Source organism: Drosophila hydei, unplaced genomic scaffold, assembly GCF_003285905.1.
Source record: "Drosophila hydei strain 15085-1641.00,03,60 unplaced genomic scaffold, DhydRS2 tig00008139-arrow-pilon, whole genome shotgun sequence".
Taxonomy (NCBI): domain Eukaryota; kingdom Metazoa; phylum Arthropoda; class Insecta; order Diptera; family Drosophilidae; genus Drosophila; species Drosophila hydei.
In genome coordinates, this window is record NW_022045847.1 from 297,945 (window position 1) to 318,773 (window position 20,829).

Below are 20,829 nucleotides of genomic sequence, written 5' to 3' on the forward strand. Positions count from 1 at the left end.
ATCGAAAATGATAAACTCTTAGTGTGTATCGTATGCAGAAATATATATTTAAAAATTAAAGCCTGTAGATTTTGTGACTCTTGATATTACGGGGTTCATGCGGAAGGAATAGGCGAACATGGCTAGACTCATTCTACATCCGCTTATTTCATTCCATTTAACGTTAAAGCAAACAAAAAAAAACAATAAATCATATTCTTAGGTTTGAAAAAGTTCATCCAAATTAAAAGACCTTTTTTCTAATGATGCAATAAGAGTTCAAATTATTTTGTGGTAATTGATGAAATTTTACTTAAGTCTTTAGAAAATAGTAAATATTTTCAAAAACAAATTAAGGGAAATGATAAAATTAATATGAAATTCTTAATGTAGTCATTTCCGTTTATTAAAGTTTATTAATATAATCTGATGACGCAATCTTATTCTGAGTTGAAAGTAGATTTTAAATTTGTATAACACGTTGTTGACCATGTTTTATGAACTTAAAGCTTTAATATTTGCTTTATTTTTTTTTATTCCGATGTGAATCCTCTTAGTTAACTTAGTCTTAAATATATTAATGTATGTACTAGAAGCACATATTCACAATATTGACAATTATATGCTGATAACTCATAGTTTTTTATAATTGTATTTCACTCCTGATATGAAAAAAAGGTAGTCAACGGTATTTAAGTTCAATAAACAGTAAAAACTCTAAGAAATTTTAAAACAATTATATATATGATAAATTAGTTGATAAGTCACTTTAAAAAAGAGCAGTAAAAATGAAACATCAATGAAGTAATATCGGTTTGCATTGCCTTAATCTAACGGTCTCAGGTTTGATTCTAAATTCTGCTTGTTGAAATATTTAAAAAAAATCAAAATTAGGTCAGCTTAACATTTGTGCATCCTTCCCAATTTTTGTATTTTTACAAATTTTTATTTTTACATATTTTTTTGATAATATTGATTTTAATATATCGGGTATCAAGACTATAAAGGGCACTAAGACAAGCCGCTTTTTTACTAATTAACTGACGATCTCGCATGGTGTCACCATGATTATAGCGGTGTTTATCATAATTTTAATAAGCAAATGACTCAATAAGGTTGACATTTTTTTCTAGCGAGTAGGTATTCTATTACTATGAAACACTTTTTAGACCAGATCATTTTCCATTCTGAAAGGGCAACCGGGAGTCATATACATTATTTAGCGCTTTGACGTTTGCTTGACTATTATAGCTACTTTTATAGTTATTGTTTCTTTTTGAACAGTGAATTTCAATACTCCATTGCCAAAAGTTCTATATTATCTCTGTTCCATAACATTAACACCAATATTCTTCTGAAAAAAAAAATTCAGAATTGATTAGAAGAGTAAGCTGATCACCTAAAGCATTCCTCTTACCTTTAACATACTTCCAGATTTTGCATGTTTTTTTGTTTCAATGTTTTTTTTTTTTAAAGTGAGGACACACAAAGGGAATAGGATTGAAATATTTTTCATATTATGTTATATATCATATATTATTATGTCTGATTTATTCCATTTCACAGTTGGTCTATGCCCACTGCGAAACGGAAACATTAACGATTTGATTGTATACACAAGGCGGGCCTATCAGAATTTCGGCAATGGTTTTCCGCTGCAGGTTTGTGCTGTTTGATGAAAGGAATTTTTCCAGCTGTAAAGAGGAAAAAAGTTAGAAGATAATCTGAGAAAGCAGAGTGGATTATTGCCTCTTTTCAGATTTTGAATATTGTTCCGAATATTTAAGGATGTCGACTATACAGACGGAAAACACTCGTAGATACTGTCGTCAACCGACCGTCGCGCGAAACATCCAAGCTGATGTGTATCGGTTAAGAAAATAATGGACACAAACCCAGATGTCCACTTAATGATTTTCATTCTCTTCGTTTTACTCCTTTCTTTGATTTCGATTTCTGTAATATACTCAATTTAGGGATTTCGTTACTCAAGGCCATACTTAACCAAATGCGGAACGTTAAAATCCGGTCGGAACTGAAAGAGCTGGACTAATAAATATGCCGCCGTAATTTCGAAGAAAGTTTATTATGGTAACATCCATGGCAGCACCTTTAAAACACAGTCAATACAGTAATTGGTGGTCTTTGACACACATATTTTGGATTTTGAGGATGAAAGAGCTATGAGTTTCGTTTCGGAAACCATCAAGTTTTCCCTATATATCGAGTCGGCAATAATGATTAAGTTACTGAATCATTTCTAATACAAAGATAAGATTAAAAAAAATATTCAAGCTTTATTTTTCAAATTTTATCGGGAAGAAATGTATATTTTATAGTATTACATCTAGAAACCCTAAGTTTGGTAAGTGATATGGCTCTATTCCTTATAGATTGCAAGCAAGTGATATATCAGTTTTAGTTTTGGGCGCGATAAGTCGAAAAACCCGTATCTTACTTAGAAATGAATCAATACAGATTATATTTTTTTATTCTTTACAGGCTACTAACAAATTTTATATCCAGGTCAAACAAATTTCACATTTACAGATCAAAAGACATCATGTTATTCAGATTGATCAAGATAGAATTTCTCTACAGCTAGAACTATAAATTATATTCTCGCTGGCAAACTCGATGATTTCGTGTTTTTTGAATAGGTTTAGCTGTTTTCGGACTACAAAAGAGTATTCGTGGTTCACTGTTTTACTGATAATATGTATCCCATGTATTTGAAGAATTTGCTATACCTTTTAAAGAGGCAAATCTTAATTCCTTCTTTGCAGAAATATTTGTATAAGATGACAACTTTGTCATAGAAGACATACAGGAAGTAGACTAGAATCATTAACAATATATTATTATATGTCAAATTGTTGCTTTTGAAAGTTGATATATGATCTCTATCACATCTACTCTTTCTAGGACAGTTGGAAATAATTAATCAATCAATAAATAAGATTGATTGATTTAGAAGCCTCTAATCCTAGATTGAAAGAAGCATAAAGAAAGAGGCCTTCTAGATGAGAAAGCCGTTAATTAATTTAGTTTATATTTTAATGTGTTTATTTAACATTTACTAAGACAATTAGCAACTTGAAATTGCTCTCATAAATTCAGCGAAAAAAAAGTATTGCCATCGAAAAGATTAATGCTGACGGTTACTGCTAGTCAGTTCACTTTATTAGTGCGGATACATTTGGAATTTATCAACCGACTGAATTTGAATACGCCGTACCCATTGATAGAAGATCGAAATTTGAAATTTGATTTGGTGCAAATGTTTGTAACAGACAAAATCGAACTATCAATTGGCAATTCATAATATCGGTGTTCATCTGTCTGACCCAATAGGAGATGTTCCTGCATTTAAATTGCGTCTGCTCAGATCTACAGGCGAGGCCGTCAAATTTAGGGTTCGAATAAGAGGGAATATGAAAAAGAGTATTAGCTAAGCAGCTCAGCACCGAAGACAATGTTCTTTATTTATTCCAATATATTCCCAGTAGTCAATAGCACGCAATAGAATTTGTTACGTTTCATTATACTTGCATACAAATTTTCGGGCAACATTTATATACGAATTGAATTATTTTGTTTTCCATTTAAAAACAGTCAGTTCTCTCTTCAAAAGGCTTAGCTAAACAACAAACAACGGGACATACTCAGACGCTAACTAGACGCTAACTTTTAACTAAAATATTTAATAAAAAAATAAAATAATTATATAATGGAATTCGAAAAGAATAATTTTTTATCAATTCTGTACGACCTGAAATCAATAATAAAGTCTGATCAGTGCCTAATAATATTGTCACTTATTGATCTTAAAACTTTTATAGTGCTTTGCTTGGGAATTATTCTGAGTGTTGTGCTGTATTGGCTATTTTTTGTGCCCCTCAATTGGATTAAGGTACGTCTCTCTTTAACTCTTTTCAGCAGCCACTGGAATATAGAATTTGTTAATTGTTCCGGAAATGGTATTTTTTATACCCTGATCCCATTAAAAATGGGAAATCAGGGTATAATGGTTTTGTGCAAATGTATGTAACAGGCAGAAGGAGGCGTGGCAGACCCCATAAAGTATATATATTCTTGATCAGGACGACAAGCCGAGTCGATTGAGCCCTGTCCGTCTGTCTGTCTGTCCGTCTGTCCGTCTGTCCGTCTGTCCGTCTGTCCGTCTGTCCGTATGTGTGAACGCGTGGATCTCAGCATCTATAAGAGCTAGAGACTTGAAATTTTTTTTGTAGGTCCGTGTATAGCACGCGCAGGTCAAGTTTGTTTCAAATATTCGATAACTATTCGCATTTAATTGTTATCGAATAAAAACATTATTGAAATGCAGTAAATAAATTATATCTCGAACGTCTTAAGAGCTAGAGCCTCCAAATTTTGTATTTAGTGTTATGTATATTTTATGCAATTTTGATTTTTGTTGGATTTTGGATACCGGCTCCAAATTCCCCCAAATTCTTAGAATTTAAGTTTAGTTGGAACTAGGGCCATTATGTGAAGGCGTTTGCATCTCAACCAAGCCAATAGGATATGTAGATCATATGCTGAAAATTTCATTAAAATCCATTAAGTAAAACAGAAGTTATTAAACAAAACGTTTGGCCAATTTGCAAAAGCACATGTCAGCAGCGCCACGCGCACGCATTTTTCCTATGCGTGTGCACACATACATTCAAATGCGTGTATACTTTTCTATTCCAAGAATTGAAATTGCGATTGAATTGTGCTGAATTATTAGCTGCTACTTATGTTCAAATTTGCAACAGCTCGCGTAAGAAGGGCAGTGGCTGCGTTGGTAGAGGCACCTCTCGGATGCAGCTTGGTCCGGGTTCGAGACCAGAGGAGATGAAATGTTTTTTATTGTTTTATATTATTTATTTATTTTTTTTTTTTAGTTATGAAGTGGCGGTGTTGGTAGAGTTTGTGCACGTTGCGCAAATAATCCGGGTTCGAATCCTGGTCTCGCAATGTCGATTTTTATTTGTTTTCTTTTTTTTTTAATACTCGATACAAACTACGGAAAATATTACAAAACTCAAAGGACTGGGATCAGGGTATCTCCTAGTCGGGCACCCCGACTAGAGCTTTCTTACTTGTTTATATATTAGATTTGTGAACCGTATATATTATAAGCTTTTAAAAAATAAAAAATAAATTAAGAAATTGTATTTTAATTATTAATAATTATTATAATTATAAAAATAAATGGTTTTAGATTTCATAAACGAATCTCGACTTCTTTTGTTTATAACCTCTTTGAAGCATATGGATGACGGGCAGTTGTCACAAACTGGAAAAAATGTAAGATGCAACAGCAAGCGAGCGGCCATCAATCGTCTGAGAAGATCGCGAGCAATCGGGGCAAAGGAATTACCTCCTCCATTCCCCAATGGATGGTATGGAATTCTGGAATCATCGAAACTGAGTGCTGGTGAATCCACTCACATATCTTGCTTAGGAGAGCAGCTTATAGCATATCGCACTAAGCAAAATGAAGTTTTTATATTGGATGCATATTGCCCACACTTGGGAGCCAACTTGAGCATTGGTGGCCGAGTCGTTGGGGACAACATTGAATGTCCCTTTCACCACTGGAGTTTTAGAGGAAGTGATGGAATGTGTACTAACATTCCTTACAGCACTAGCGGTAAGCCTGTTTACCTTTGTGTTTTTTATTTAAGAAATTGTTTCAATTTGCACTTTGCAGTACCTCCGGCCACAAAAATAAAGAAATGGACTTCCAAAGAAGCCAATGGGTTTATATTTGTTTGGTATAGTGTCGAAGGATCTGAAATTCCGTGGGACCTTCCAAAATCCATCGAAGTTGAAAGCAATGCATTAGTTTACCAGGGTCGAAATGAATTTTATGTTACCTGCCATATTCAAGACATACCGGAAAATGGTGCTGACCTGGCGCACTTCAAGGCAATTCACAATGATAATATTGTGACCGGCAGCTCTGATCAGAAGAACAGTATATTTGGCAAGCTCGGATACCATCAGTGGCAGGCAAGGTATATTCGAAAGAAAGAACATGTCTCAATTTTATTGCTAATATTGAATTTTAGTTGGAATTCTTCAGCGGACAAGTACATAGCTGAAACAAAGATGAGTCATACGTTTGATCTGTTTGGAAAATTTCCATGTTTTCGAATGACTGTAGTCGGAAGACAGGTATTTTTGAATATTTTTTCTAGTGACATTAAGCCAACTGCATTTGTCTCACAGATTGGACCAGCTTACGTTCATCTCACTTTGCACTCCCCAACGTTTGGAAGTTTCCAAATCTTTCAAACTGTCACTCCAGTAGAGCCCTTATTGCAAAAAGTGGTACACAGATTTTATGCCCCTCGATCGATGGCTCCTTTTATAAAGTTTTTAATTTTCGGAGAAACTGTTATGGTACGTTAAATAGTACCACAAAATGTTGAACTAACTTTCTTTATTTCAGTTCGAGCGGGATATGAAAATATGGAATCATAAGACGTATAGGAGCAGCCCACTGCTTGTATCGGAAGAATCTTCCCTAAAAAAGTTTCGAAAATGGTATGCGCAGTTCTATACAGACAACAGTAAATCATTTCAGCTTGCGAGCAACCAAGATTGGTAGAAGAGGATCAATGATAACGAATAACATGCATGGCTTATTGTATAAAATAACGTATTGTGAATAAATAATTGAAAAGTCAATTAACGAAAATTTTAACTCTTATCTTTCGGATTTTATATTATATATTATATTTATTATATCAACATTGTTTAATCAGTAATTAAATATTGGCTGTCCAATTTTTTTGAGATTTTGAATTACCATTTTTGATGATAGAAAGTTAAGCATTGCCAAATCTATAAACACATTTTGTAGCTCGATTAATGATTAAAGAAAAGAATATATTAGATTTGTGTAATATCCATATTAGTGTCCATCGTCAGTGGGATTAAAGCTTTATCTAATGCAGTTTTGTAGCTGGAAAATTTGAATAGCCTTTGTTATTTCCTCTTTGAACTATTTGTTTGGAAAATAAAATGTGGTCTTGAGGATCAAAATATTCTCAAAACATTTTTCATTGATCAAACGCCATGACCTTCTTCTGGTAGATAGATAAAATGATATTAATTGTGCAAATTATAGGACTGGATAAAAAGCTGTTCTTATTTTCACATCCACAGATTAACTATACTTGATTAGTGCGAAGAGCAAGTAGCTATTACCCAATCTTGTTTAATTAAATATTAGAATAAGAATGTTAATGAATTTCTGATTTATTTAAGCTTTTTTGACAGCTGTGCTTAATCGTAATTATTCAAATTATATTAAATTAAATTAGATTATATTATTATAGATTATATTATATTATTGTATTTTATTATATCGACTTATTTAAAGGTAGTTAAATTTTGTACTATGTTATCTGCTTGACTTTAAACTTTATTACAAGCATTTCATTATTTTTTTAAATTTAATATCAACTATCAGCTATTCAGCTGTTAAAGTCATCGAATAACTTTGCTTTCGCTAAAACCATTCCAGCATTTTCAGTTCGAAGACGGGCAATGGATTCACGCCCTTGATCCACATCAAACATATGAATGGCCGACCCAAAAGCCAAAGACTTTTTATGGCCTATTGGTGTCTTAAAGGGACCAGTAACATTTTTGACTCGATTTTTATTTTTGAAATGAGAATATGGAGTTTGCAATAATTCTGAATCATTACTTTGTGTGCAAAATTTGTCTTTATTTTCTTTTACAGCTGAATTTTGAAAAAATATATTAGCTGGCAACCATTGTTCGCAGTTAGACTCTGGTTGTTTGGGTGTTCTAGCCGAAACATCTGTCATAACTATATCTGTGTTTTGTATTTTAGGTGTGGGCAGTTTACTGGCAAACTTAGTTTCTGAACTAAGATGCCAGGTCTTGTGCCTGCTAATGCTGGTGGGAGTATTTACTTTCTGTAATGTTTTTAGTTTTATTGGTGTATTCAAATAATTTCTGTTGATACTTTTTCGAATAGGTCGTTGAGATTTTTCATTGTCTTGTTCAAAAGTCTTTAAGCTAGTGCTAGGGATTTTGGCACAGCTAAGTTTTTGAATTGGAACATTAGTGTTAATTGTCGCTAGACGATCTGCAATAGCGTCATATTCTCTTTTTGAAATAGTGGGACTCACTTTTGATTTAGTCTCACTGATAGGATCTTTGTTTTCTACTGTATCAGAAACTGATATATTAAGATTCTGTAATATCTTTTCCTTCTTTTTACTCTTTGTCCATCCTGTACTAATAAGACTCCATCTTCGGTCCGTGCCGCTTAAAGTAGATGGACATGAACTTGGTTTGATAGATCCTTCATTTCCAGCGAATAAGTTTGACCGTCTGCGCCTACTGAAAATATAAAATATATACAAATACATAAATAAATATTAAATATGAAAAATAATCAATATTATTAATAGAAGAGAGCAGCACAATGGTTCTAGTTTGATTAGATGTCTAACCAATTAATATTAAAAAATTAATATTTTGGACAAAGCACAATTCTATTTCTATTATCGTACATAAGCTTAAAAATTTACACACTTTTCTTTAAGGTATATAAATTACTTACTCTTTGTTTTCCTTGACTGCACTTTCAGATTTAGTAAAAGCTTCTGTGTTTGTGGCTATACCGGATGAAGTATCCATGGGCTCAAACATGAAATTCTGTTGCGATTTGGCTTTATGCAAAGCTCTCGAACTAACATCTGATTTTGGAGACGAGTGAACGTGTCCAGTTGCATTAGCAGACGACCCAACTATTGTTTTCAAGCCATTGAATATATCTAATTGAAGGCAGTGATTTAATGATGTTCTCAAATAAATATTTGTATACTTACGACTTCGCCTCATTTTGCTTTTGATGGCTGAACAGTTGACACCGCCTGACTTTTTGGTTTGCTGAGAATTCGACGTATTTTTGAGTTTCTCTTTAATATAACTAGGGATCGTTCCAATAATGTTTGAGTTCTTTATTAGCAATTCGACTAATTTGATATGATTCTTAAACCGTACGCTATTTATATCACGGTAGGGCATAACGCTTGGAGCAATTACGATTGCCAAATTTTCAGCACTCATTTTATTATACTTTACATGCCGTGTGATGGTTTGTAAAAATTGCATAAAATAAGCCAAAGTATGCACATTTAATGGGGTAATTAACAAACATGCCAGCTGTATTGATCGGATTCGATTGGGTTCACCAATCATCAGACATCTTACAAGTGTTTCATGCAACTCGACCGGTATAAGCGGTTCGGGAAGTTCTCGAAAAAAATAGCTAACGATGTTGGCCACATCAATCACGCGATATAGTTTTCCCAATGGTTGCCCAGCTTCAAGATATTTCTGCAAATTATTATCATTTGAAAAATAGTAAACAAAACAATTGAATGGATATATATTTTACTCGAATTTCTCGTTGTTTTGCAGCAGAGCCAGCTTTACGAAAAATACCCTCCGTTTCAGAATTCTCCAAAATATAGCTACAGGCTTCTGTGATAAATTGAGGTACCTGAACCACTGTGCCGCTTGCAAGAAATGCGTCAGTCAACTTTAAATGTTCCAATCCTTGATGAAACAATCGCTGACCGCTCGAATTCTATAGATATGTACATAAAAATCATTTATTTTAAAATAATAAATCTTAATATTATTAAACTACCTTTATAATTTTTGGTTTTTTCCCTTTATGTTTAATGCCAATCTCCTTTAAATCATTCAGAACAATTGCCGAAAGTAAATCTGAACCAGACATTGCCGATCTTTTTCTTTGTTTTTATATTTCAAACGAAACTAAATAATATAAGTTTTCAGTTTATTCACATACAATCACGAAACTGAGAACTACTTTTTTTCAAATATATTTATGACCAAAACAAGATTTGCGCTCACAGCTTATCGATAACAATATACAATTTGGATATTTAATTTCATTTAGATTTTATATGACTAGCGGCTTTTTGGAACGATGGAATTGGATAATACTTATGTAACATATACTCAATTCATAAAATAAGACATTAATTATTTTTAATCATATTAATCTGACCCAAGTAAATTTGAAAATGAAAATGAATACTATATTCAACATACAGATTTTATAATTGAAATTACAAAACAAATGAAGTTTTGGTTGACATAAATCAGAAAATTAAAATTAAAAAATCTTTTGATTGCATTATAATAATGGTAGCTGTCTAAACTCGACCCATTTTTACTTTTTGCGTATTCATTTTGTATATATTTTATGATGGCAAGTCGGCTTCAAGAATGAATAAAGTAATCATTTGATTATTTTATTTGTTTTGATTTCTCACATATTATAATCTTATATTGTTCAGCCAGACACAATAATTTTTTCAGCATATAAAATGATTTTCTTACCTATAACGTTTACATACTAATAATTCGACTGTCACAATCATCATACAATCAGAATAATTATGTATAAGAAATAATAAGAATACCAAATACAAGTTTTAAAACTATAAGCAAATTGAAAAATATCTCAAAGAATTAATTTTAATTATTTTTTTCATCGGGCATGCCTGTAATATACATTCATAAGATGCCATCCCTAAAATATCGATAGGTATATCGTACGAAATTCTATCACCTTTAACTAGTAAAATTCATCTATCCAAGCATAATTTTTTTATTTTAAGATGGAAGACAATATTGCTTTATCCTCTGTTGGGGACTTGGAGACAAAATTGAACTCCGCCAGACGGTCGTTAATCTCGCTAAATGACAATATTCGCCGCCTTGTTGGAAGAGGACTAAAAGAATCTAGGTATTTATTTCAAAACATCGAAGAGAATACATGTTACGAGTGTTTATTTTTTAGAGTAGAGAAATACAATCCAGATATCTTAAGCAAGAAGAATGAACAAAATGAAGATAAAAGCAGCCAACGGCACGACCCATTAAAACAAAAGCGGCGAACGCACGATGGAAAAATGGTATTTAATCGGCATTCGGACAAGGACGAATTGTGGCTACCAACCCCTCGGCTGAATTCACGTGTAATTCGAGAATTGCCATCGAGGGAGGAAATTGTTGAAGCTCAAGGAATCGATTCCGAGTCGAGAGCACGCAACCGTCGAATGTTTGGTTCACTTTTGGGAACATTACAAAAATTCTGCCAAGAAGAGTCGCGGTTAAAAAAAACTGAGGATAAAAAAGCCTTAATTGAAAAAAAATTAGAAAATCAAGAACTACAAGAGAGAGCCCTGCTTCAAAAAGAGCGTGATACATTATTTTTAGATAGGAAGCGTAAGCAACTTGAAATCAAATGTTTGGAAAAGAAAATGGCACGCCTCAAAGACTTTAAAACTTGGGAATCATCAATGACTTATCAACAAAATCAAATTCGTACAAAAACAAAGCCTCACATATATTTTCAACCTCGAATGCATACGGTACAAACAGAAAAACTGCTCAATAAAAGTAAATGCGAGTTAGAAGATCTAATGGAACGACGCAGAGAAGATTTACAAATTGAACTTAGAAAAATTGAAAACTCAAATAACATAGATGACGACTGTGCTTTAGACGACAGTAGCATCTATGAGAATAAATCAAATAAAGAACATATGGAGACCGACATTCCAGACATATGTAAGTTATATCCCATTTAATTGTGTTCATGGAGCTCCCATTATTTACTATCCCGATGTGTCGTATATAGGGGCGAATTAAGTTCGATTCGAATCACATTCACCATTGTCTCGTTTCCATTGATTCAATTGATAAATATTGTTGTAGGGTCTCCTTTGGTACACATCCTTGTGTTTGAGCACTACCTATAACTGGATTAAACCATTTAAAAAATAACAGATTATGAGTTTATGCATACGAAAGGTGCTTAATCGACTCGATTGTTTCTCCTAATCCAGAATATATATATATATTATGGCTTAAGCCATGTATGTGTCCATTTTATAAAAAAGAAAGTTCCTACCTCTCCTGCGAATGAATCAGATATCTATAGATAGCCTTGAAACCGATTCGTCATATTTATTAAGTTAGGTTTAGTAAAAGTATATTTTTATTTTTAATTTGGAAATAATTAATATATATTTTAATGATATTGTTATGCTTGTAATGTTTTTTTTCAGGTGACAACATTGCAAAGGAAGAGTTTCGAAGTGTGCCGAAAGAGGATAACCCGTTAACTAGTAGTAGTTTTGTAATTCAAGAAGCATGAAGAATAATTATACTTAAATAATTGTACTATTTTCAATGTTATTTTTAATGGTTTTGTTTATTTTATCTTCGACGATTGAGATTTTCACAGGCTAAAGGACCCCGACTCAGCAAAACCGTTTGTTAGTAGCAAAATAGTTTAAAATTGTTGAAAAACTAAATTACTGTAAATGAAAGTAAATACCTAGCCTTGTCATAAGTCAAAAAGATGTGAATTCCCTGAATTTCCTTACCTGGAAGATCGATCGAACCAGTAATATTTATCAATTTAAAAGTAAAAGTGGAGCTGTATTTGAATTGTGTTTATATAAAAAGACTTAACAGACCACATAAAATAAAAACGTAACCCTTAATACCTGCTGCATTGCTAGTGAAATGAAGATTAAAATTTTATAAAAATGTAAATAAATTCTTAACTGCTTTCTTAAATTTGGGCTTTAAGACGTTTATGATGCTTCAGCAGGCACATCATATAAAATAACTGTTATTTGGACTGCGGCCTATCTCTCTGAGATCATCAAATCTAGTTTGCTGTAAATAATCGACAACTCTTCTTGCCCCATCGATGTAAATTTAAATAAACTTAGAAAACTTCTAGTCGATTGAAATCGAATTTTGAAAACAAAGTTTTTTAATATTCCAATTTAAAAAATTTATAATTTGAATAAAGCTTAAACGCATCATCAATTTATATTATATTAATTTCCCGACACGCTCAAATATGCAAAATGAATTATTGATTTAACGTTACTTTGAGCAGATTTGAAACTAGGAAAATGGCTGCTTCTTTATGGACCAACAAAGCAAGCAGTGAAAAATACATGCAGACAAAAGCTAACTGATGCAAATGTCGATGGGCGCGGATATGCGAATTAATTTAAACTTCAATAAAAATTTAACATTCAATTCCAATAAAATTATTTGAATTTTATTTTTAAGCCTTAAATATATTGTTTATTTATTTTGTTATATGTAACCTTATAACCCTAGTTCAATATAATATATATGTAAGTCTGGTAATAATTTGTTTGCTTATCGCTTCTGCGAATGCTGAGAAATGTTCTTACTGCATAGCATTTCGCTGTTATCGAATGAGGATTTGGAATATAAACTTGTTAACAAAGTCAACGAAATTATTACAAAGGTACACAATGGTTTCGGGTATGAATTAAGCTAGTCATATACGTCCTTTCTTATTAATTTTCTATAAATTACCTTCCATATTACTCATAGATACTTATATCCGAATACAACGTAAGCCACTTTCTCTCACACCTGGACTCCATAAATCAATTTTGATTGCAGAATAAACCAAACAAACTATTTTGGGGCCCTAAATTTACAAATAGCAAATAAAATTACTTGGTTATGTAATATAATACAAAATTAAAAAGAATGCAAGCAACCTCCCTTAAATAACGTTTCTTGCTTTAGAAATAAAATCAAAAATGTATAAAGCCAGTTAGTCAGTCAGGACAAACGGCTCTTACTATATAATTATTTATTATGGGCAATCGTAAAATATATATCTTTGATGATAACATTAAACTTTTACCGTTTAGAAATACATTTATATAATAAAATTGTATCAAGTGGGTATATAATACTTTAAATTATAATATTCAATTTATGTCCCTTAAACAGCATCAGCGGGACTCTGGAATTCAGAAAGGGCGTGAATTGGATTTTGAACTTTCTTCTGTGATCCTTTTCGAACTTTAGCCCGAACTTCCTCTGGTTTTTCAGGCCGCACTAGGGGTTTTTTCTCTGGCGCCTTCATTTTCCATACCACGATAGGAGACTTAATAAAGGAATAGAAGAGTCATGTTAATATTAATTTATTGTTAAAAGCTATATTTAATATATTCATTTATCGAAATTCACAATAAGTCAACGTTTTTTTGCAAAACGGATCAACTCTTCTGCTCCTATAAATCAAAATATTTATTGGGAAATTCTTATGTTTCTGTCGGCGTTTTGCCGCTATAAATTATATGCAGAACATTTATTAGCATAGGATAATCATTTTTCACCATATTTATGCAATGTTTGTTAGGATAATGGGCATCGGAATAATACGAAGAAAAAATGTGATAAGTAAACTTACAGTAACAGTTCCTTGTCTTGTGTATTTAGTTGACGCCACGTAAGAATATTTTACGGTCAACACGACAGCATTCATTAGATTCTTAGCTGCCTGAATCAAAGAAGTAGCACTATCCAGCTGAAAGAAGTCCAGAGCAAAACTTTAATAAAGTGAAAACAAGCAAGTTACGATTTCTTACCCCTGAAACGATCAATTCGCCGCTTATATTTTGGACATCCGCTTTAACCTTAGACGTTATCTGGATTTGATGACAGTAAAGAGCAATGCGTTGCAAGTATGCTAATAAATCTTTCTTAGTGCTACTTTCTGGACATTGCTCTGCTATTTCACGAGTTAGCTTGTCCAGTTTAGTACCAGCTTCGGATATTTTTTTGGCGGCGTTGATTACATCCATGGTGGTCTTTAAAGGACCACGGCCTCTACAAATTTAAGAAAAATATTAAACGCTTTTTAGCTGCCAGGACTTCATAAATTAATGGATATAAATTATGATTATTAAAAGAAATTTATATTTATATTATTGTGGTGTGCTTTGTTAGTTATATACTTGTAAAGAAAATTAATCTAGTCATACATATAGCTATATTGTGTGATGCTCAAAAAAGATCGAAATGCTTATCGATCCCGGATTTTTAATAGATATTTACTGGCAATGCATATCTACATTTCCTTTAGTTTTGCACTACAAGAAGGCTATGACTAGCTCAGCTAATGTATTTTTTTTTATAAAATTGAGGTTAAATTATGCACTCCCATAATAAAATATGTATATATTATATTGAAGCATTTTTGACCAAAAAGCTTAAGACAGTATTTTCGAAACTCTAAAACAGAAAAATATATATGCATTACCTTGCCTTTTATATATTTATATAGTATTTAAAAAGCTATAGTATTTCTATTTTATAAACGATCATAAAAACGGTGAAGTACAGAATTTTAATGATAAATCATTAAATTACCTTGTGAAGTCCGTCATTTCCATCATTATCATACACATATGCTTTGCCAAGAAAATGATGTCGTTGCCAGTGTCATCCCACTTCGCGACCTCTGAATCAAAAGTAAGTTTTTCACGACGAAATAGTTCAACCTGTTGAGCAATCTTTTGCTTATCCTCTTCCGTCATTTTACGCATCGCTTCCTAATTAATTAACATAACAAACCATTAAAGTTGAATGTTGCTTCTTAACACTGATTCTCTTACTCTAGCAGTACAAATGCCACTGATGTCCGGATATTCGTCAACAGTTTGATCACCAGTATGAGCGCTTGCTGTAAAGGGAAATTAATTAAAGCAAATTAAATGTTATTATTATTAAAAGTACAACGTCGAACAACTTTATATACTGTTTGAATAGAGTAAAAGAATATGCTTACATCGACTGCGGGTTTCCAATGTTAGGTCTTCGACAGGTTCAAATTCTGTGTCAGTATCTAGATCGTCGGAGCTCTGCAATAAAAAGGAAATTAAGATAAACATGGAACATTCATTTATACGTTGTAAAGGCAGAGAGCAGATATTGATATTATTAACATAACATTCAAAACTTTGCCAATGAAAACTAGTTTCATCTCAGAGTAATATATCATTAAATTGTAAAAACGGAATCAACCCCTATTAATTTATGCGAAAAAAACTAACAGAGTTAATGGAAGATTTATAAGGAAGTATTTCGATTTGAACTATGAGCACACCCAGCGATAAATAGATATTTGACGTTGTAGCTCATCATAAAATACTCAAACTTAAACTTAAAATTTCCAAAAAGTCGCAGAATGTAAAGGCTCAGCTGATTGAGCAAGACATATCTAGCTTCTGGTCATTTGGGAAAAGTCCTCACAGTTTCAATAAGATGCCAATTTACCATTAAGCGTATAAAATGCCATAAGGATATGCCAAGAGACTCGGTTGCAATCTCAAACTAATTCGATTAGGTCCGATTTAGATATTTTCAATTATTTACAGTGTTTGGTAAGACATATTGTGTTATGTAAAATTTAAATATATTTATTCTTACTCTGTTCATTAAAACTGCTCGCCGAATTTCACGTACGCCATCATAAACCAAACGGGAGGCATCGATAAAGTCATTCTCATCCACATTTTTATTGGTATTAGCCGAGAGAGCCTCGACCGCAGCATCAACTCGTTGTTCAAACTTAATCATTACTGCAAAATAAAAGCATATTTGATTGATCTTAGTATAGTAAGTATTTTATAATGAGCATCTTAGCTTATTAATAGTAGTATTACATATATCATACGACTCTGTTTACAAAATTCTACTTTCACATCTCAGGAATTATCATTATATTTATAAGACTTCGATAAAAAATGATAGATATCTTTGTATATTGTATCATTGGAATAAACCTTCTAAAATACAATATTGTAAGTGTGTTAATACAAACCTTGTTCACGTAGAACTTTAACTGCTTCCAAAACTCGTTTTGTATAAATACATGGTTCATAGTTGTCCATTTCAGCCTCAACAACATTGCACACACGTGACGATCTGCCTTGAATAGATCCAGCCGTTCCGCGCAGATCTTTGGCATCCCCTACTTGCAGTGCCATAACGCATTTGTTTACATCTTCAAGAATATGATTTTCGGAGACAGCCAAAAAGTCGTCAATGGTTGTAATGTCATCCACAGCTTCTGTTAATATTCGAACTTGCACCTCCCATGCTTGCCGATAAGCAGACATGTTCTCTTGGGCAACCTTTGAGTTGGGCCGAACAGTGAGTATTGATGCAGCATTTATAACTTGGGGGCATAGACTTTCGATTTGGGCAGCCGCATATCGAACCATTTTCACGCCATCTTCATTATTTGACATACTGCACACGAGATTCGCAACTTCAACTAATTTTTCAGCATGTTTCGTAAAAACCTCAGCCTTTTCCCGCACTTTCTTTTCATTGCCAGATTTAGCAGCTTCAATTAAGTCAATCAAAGGTGTAGTTGTTTCTAAAAATGAATCCGACACATGATCAACAACAGCTTTACGCAGCTGTCTACGTAAATCTCTCGTTTTACGACACATTTGATCAATCGCACGATCTAGACCTGGGCTGTTGTCTTTTTGACCCATCTGAAAATACATGTGTAAATATTACTTATTTTTATATTTGACAACGCTTTAAAGTAATTTACGTTTGACATGTATTCAGACAGGAGATCTTGTAGAGCCTGGCGGACAGCATTGCATTCGGCAACAATTCTCTCTCTGCGCTCGTCCCGTGTACAGTCTGCATCTGCCATCAGTGCAGCAGCACTGATAATACTCTCAAGACGTTCTTCCAGAAGTTGACGCGAACGCTTATCACTATATGTCATGGGATCCATTACAATTCCTTCCTACAATTTGTATAAAGGGTGTGTCAGACCACAGCGAAATTAATACAAGTTTAAAAACCCACGTCAAAATCATCCAAAGCCGCAGCAAGCTCTCCTGCACCACTATAAACATCCGTCGGCTGTGATGATTTGCCTTGGGCCACATCGCTAATGGTATTGACAGCGTCGCACACTTGTTTTAAAATAAAATCTCGGTTGACTTTGGCCAGATCTAACTCAGGATGACGAACATACACTTTTGATGCGGTCAGAAGCATGGTTGAATGTTTCTTAAGCATTGCACGTGCAGCAGCTAAATCATCTCTCAATTGCGGATCTTTAAGCTCTTGTTGACGCTTTGCCGCCTGTTTTATGAGCTCTCCAGCATTACGACCGAATTGCTAGTTTAATAATTTTATTACTTTGTGAACATTTTCATTTTTTAAGTGTATGTATTCTTACCCTCATGTTGTTCATAAGCTCGTCCTGGCTGGATGCATTTTTAAGTTTGTTTAGATCATCTTCAACAATGTGAAGCGATTTAAGCAACAAATGAACATCCACCATATCTGCCAAAATTAATAAGCGTGTTACTGCCGAGAGCAAGTTTCGCGCTGCTCGAACCATATTCCCTCGCTTCAAAGAGCTGCATGGATCCTCTGAAAATTCTCTTGCTGCAATGCTCATGGCATCTCCAGTTTTGCGTACCTCATCAACTGCAGAAAGCATTTCTTGTGTAATATCTGGATTTTCATATGCAATTTGCTCTCCTTTTTGTATAAAGTTTTCTGTTGCTTTTTCAACAGCAGCCACCAGTGCACTTGCCCGCTTGGATTTGCCTAAAATAAGAAACAAAAACTAAGTAAAATAAAATAATAAAAAATTCCTGCACTCAAATATTTGAAGAATTCTTATCAAAAAAGTATTGCGAACCTATAAGTTTGGTTCGTAACTTTGTTATTGTTGATAGAAAGGGAAACGGACCGACAGAAATCAAAATATTAGCTTAGCTGTTGATAATGGTCGATTCGTCAGATAGATATCCTTTAGTTCATATATTTAGTGTCAAGAGGATGGATCTACATCGTTAGTTGGAAATGCTCAACTAGAATACACCTAAACATAAATACGTATGCAAATCACACGCAGAGTCACAAACACATTCGTAATTTATGAAGCTATTTTATTGAATAAATTCTATCTTGGGTATACGACCTTCATAATGATTTCGAAGAAGAAAAGGAAATATCATTAAACAATCATAAAATTCAAATGGTAAAGTTATGATCATATAGGAAGTTGATTGGAATTTGTAATACATAATTTAATATTATGCATAAAAGGCATATTAGAAGAATCAACTCAAAAAAAAAAAAAAAAAAGAATGGTAAAAATTAATTTGTGGAAATTTAAATGTATGAAATATAAGAACTTTTGAACATTATTCAATGTTATAAGTGGAACATGTGACATATTTAATTTTGAAATTTCAATCAATTGAAATATATTTTTATGTAAAATATAATATGGCACATATTCGATTGTTGCAATTGCCTGTTTAGCGTAAAAAAAATTTGTCATCCCAGAGTTAAAACCCAGAAGGAAAGAATCTTTGTGTGTGTTGTGAAGAAATACTAAATGCTGCAAATTGTCTGAACATGAATTCGCTTGATTGTGATATGCAAATCTTTCGTTAATAGCCGCGAAGAAGACCTTACCTTAAAGATATAAAATTAATTTCACCTAAGGATTTCACATTTTAAAAGTTTTTTGCAGAATCTTAAAAACAATGTATTGAATTTGGTACACATATTAACATCATTTTTTTGGTTGTATAAACTTTTAGCTGCTCTAAGTATACTTTTCTCTCAATGTAATCATTTTAAATTTAAATTTGAATAGTAGATGTCAAAGAAGTCACAAAAGCCACTGTATATGTACATACTTATCTGCATGTACATATACCTTTTGTAAACAGTGTGCGGATTCTCATTTCAGACGACAAATTGTTTTTGGGTCATGCTATTCTGTGAGCCACTGTATGGATATGAATGTATACTTTCCTAATCAGTGTCGGAGTTACGATTGATTTTTTCCGAAATCCCCTTTTGACCAGTATATTAGCCAGTGAAATTCGAAGTGCATGCATGCATGCATTTCTGAACATCAATACTAATATTAGTGCTCGGAATTCATTCTTTGGAATCACGAATTGCAATAGTTATAGGTCGATTTTTTGGATTCTGCGTATTGCTTCGAAAAACGTTCGTTATATTTAATTTTCACAAATTAGTATTTAGTTTTTGTAACTCACTATTGATACATGTTAATTTTATGAGACATGTCACAATACTTCGTTTATACGTTAATTTATTATTTATGGTGTTGCAAATATCATATTCACAGTGCGACCTATTTTCCAAATTTAATGAGTACACAGTACATTGTTTAAAATTTGTTGTTCATCATTCTTTCAAGTAAATCATTATATATCTGTATGTATGTAAATATGTAATTATATACATTTTCTGTGTGCGTGTATGTATGTGTGCTATTAAATAGACACATACGTAGATTCACATGAAGAACTTTATGTTGACAGCAATACATTGCACATTCTAGATATTCTATTTAAAATAGTGCATTTATGTAGGCAATTACACGCTTAAATGATTCATTAAACAGAAAATGAAATTTGAATAGCAGCCTCACCTTTTTTCTTTTTGCTCGGCCCTTTAGTGTTCACAAGCGTTGTTACTTGCAAAACCAATGGCTCTAGGGTTTTCTCCACAGACATTGTGCGAATTTCTAAATTTTTTGGATCCCATTTTAAAGCTATTTGACCGAAATCAGATAGAGTGCCCATGGTTAAAGAAAACTCGTTATTTCCCACAAACAATTTTCTGTCACTTGTATTTGTAGGTAGACGCCTTTTGCCCTAGATTAGCGATGGCAATTTTTACCAATATACCTATCGATTGCATGAATAAACGATGATAGGGGTACCTAGTACTTACATCCATATACACATCCGATAAAATAAGAATATTTTTGAGATGTAAGAAAAGCAGAAACACATATAATACTATCGATCATTTCCATATATATATAATATAGTTATTCTACTTAAATTT

General features: G+C 32.8%; 4 protein-coding genes across 6 annotated transcripts; 2 read left to right on the top strand and 2 right to left on the bottom strand.

Moving 5' to 3' along the window:
- Window positions 1-1,530: 1,530 nt before the first annotated feature.
- Window positions 1,531-9,921, bottom strand: LOC111598509 (rho GTPase-activating protein 18-like). 2 transcript variants are annotated; one of them, XM_023313781.2, is made up of 6 exons: window positions 9,698-9,921; window positions 9,443-9,634; window positions 8,871-9,381; window positions 8,603-8,816; window positions 8,166-8,379; window positions 1,531-1,673 (listed from the first exon to the last, which is right to left on the bottom strand). In XM_023313781.2, exons 1-6 carry the CDS (start codon window positions 9,788-9,790, stop codon window positions 1,551-1,553), a joined length of 1,347 nt encoding a protein of 448 aa, XP_023169549.2. In that variant the 5' UTR covers window positions 9,791-9,921; the 3' UTR covers window positions 1,531-1,550. The 2 variants fall into 2 exon arrangements, with proteins under 2 accessions (XP_023169549.2, XP_023169548.2); XM_023313780.2 differs by lacking the exon at window positions 1,531-1,673 and having other exon boundaries at window positions 7,364-8,379.
- LOC111598510 (cholesterol 7-desaturase) lies at window positions 3,710-6,688 on the top strand. Its single transcript, XM_023313783.2, has 6 exons — window positions 3,710-3,892; window positions 5,260-5,644; window positions 5,705-6,011; window positions 6,066-6,171; window positions 6,226-6,399; window positions 6,449-6,688. The coding sequence occupies exons 1-6, from the start codon at window positions 3,710-3,712 to the stop codon at window positions 6,605-6,607; spliced, it is 1,314 nt and encodes a 437-aa protein (XP_023169551.2). The 3' UTR covers window positions 6,608-6,688.
- A 671-nt stretch (window positions 9,922-10,592) lies between the features above and the next one.
- LOC111598543 (pinin) lies at window positions 10,593-12,801 on the top strand. 2 transcript variants are annotated; one of them, XM_023313834.2, is made up of 4 exons: window positions 10,593-10,627; window positions 10,701-10,828; window positions 10,883-11,655; window positions 12,156-12,801. In XM_023313834.2, exons 2-4 carry the CDS (start codon window positions 10,701-10,703, stop codon window positions 12,242-12,244), a joined length of 990 nt encoding a protein of 329 aa, XP_023169602.2. In that variant the 5' UTR covers window positions 10,593-10,627; the 3' UTR covers window positions 12,245-12,801. The 2 variants fall into 2 exon arrangements, with proteins under 2 accessions (XP_023169602.2, XP_023169601.2); XM_023313833.2 differs by lacking the exon at window positions 10,593-10,627 and having other exon boundaries at window positions 10,637-10,828.
- Window positions 12,802-13,807: 1,006 nt separating this feature from the next.
- Window positions 13,808-20,650, bottom strand: LOC111598591 (catenin alpha). Its single transcript, XM_023313907.2, has 12 exons — window positions 20,408-20,650; window positions 18,158-18,534; window positions 17,779-18,096; window positions 17,513-17,716; window positions 16,766-17,450; window positions 16,372-16,523; window positions 15,731-15,803; window positions 15,558-15,625; window positions 15,313-15,494; window positions 14,529-14,769; window positions 14,351-14,467; window positions 13,808-14,044 (listed from the first exon to the last, which is right to left on the bottom strand). The coding sequence occupies exons 1-12, from the start codon at window positions 20,559-20,561 to the stop codon at window positions 13,880-13,882; spliced, it is 2,736 nt and encodes a 911-aa protein (XP_023169675.1). The 5' UTR covers window positions 20,562-20,650; the 3' UTR covers window positions 13,808-13,879.
- Window positions 20,651-20,829: the final 179 nt, after the last annotated feature.

Excerpts from the sequence above, each read along its gene's own strand:
- LOC111598510 (XM_023313783.2), top strand. The coding sequence starts at position 3,710 with ATGGAATTCGAAAAGAATAATTTTTTATCAATTCTGTACGACCTGAAA. Across the intron at positions 5,645-5,704 it reads CATTCCTTACAGCACTAGCG|TACCTCCGGCCACAAAAATA; the intron begins GTAAGCCTGTTT and ends TGCACTTTGCAG. Across the intron at positions 6,400-6,448 it reads TTTTCGGAGAAACTGTTATG|TTCGAGCGGGATATGAAAAT; the intron begins GTACGTTAAATA and ends TCTTTATTTCAG.
- LOC111598591 (XM_023313907.2), bottom strand. The coding sequence starts at position 20,561 with ATGGGCACTCTATCTGATTTCGGTCAAATAGCTTTAAAATGGGATCCA. Across the intron at positions 17,451-17,512 it reads TGTCTGAATACATGTCAAAC|ATGGGTCAAAAAGACAACAG; the intron begins GTAAATTACTTT and ends ATGTATTTTCAG. Across the intron at positions 15,495-15,557 it reads GTGGCATTTGTACTGCTAGA|GAAGCGATGCGTAAAATGAC; the intron begins GTAAGAGAATCA and ends TTAATTAATTAG.
- LOC111598543 (XM_023313834.2), top strand. The coding sequence starts at position 10,701 with ATGGAAGACAATATTGCTTTATCCTCTGTTGGGGACTTGGAGACAAAA. Across the intron at positions 10,829-10,882 it reads AGAGGACTAAAAGAATCTAG|AGTAGAGAAATACAATCCAG; the intron begins GTATTTATTTCA and ends TTTATTTTTTAG. Across the intron at positions 11,656-12,155 it reads GACCGACATTCCAGACATAT|GTGACAACATTGCAAAGGAA; the intron begins GTAAGTTATATC and ends GTTTTTTTTCAG.
- LOC111598509 (XM_023313780.2), bottom strand. The coding sequence starts at position 9,790 with ATGTCTGGTTCAGATTTACTTTCGGCAATTGTTCTGAATGATTTAAAG. Across the intron at positions 9,635-9,697 it reads AAAAACCAAAAATTATAAAG|AATTCGAGCGGTCAGCGATT; the intron begins GTAGTTTAATAA and ends ACATATCTATAG. Across the intron at positions 8,380-8,602 it reads GCAGTCAAGGAAAACAAAGA|TAGGCGCAGACGGTCAAACT; the intron begins GTAAGTAATTTA and ends TTATATTTTCAG.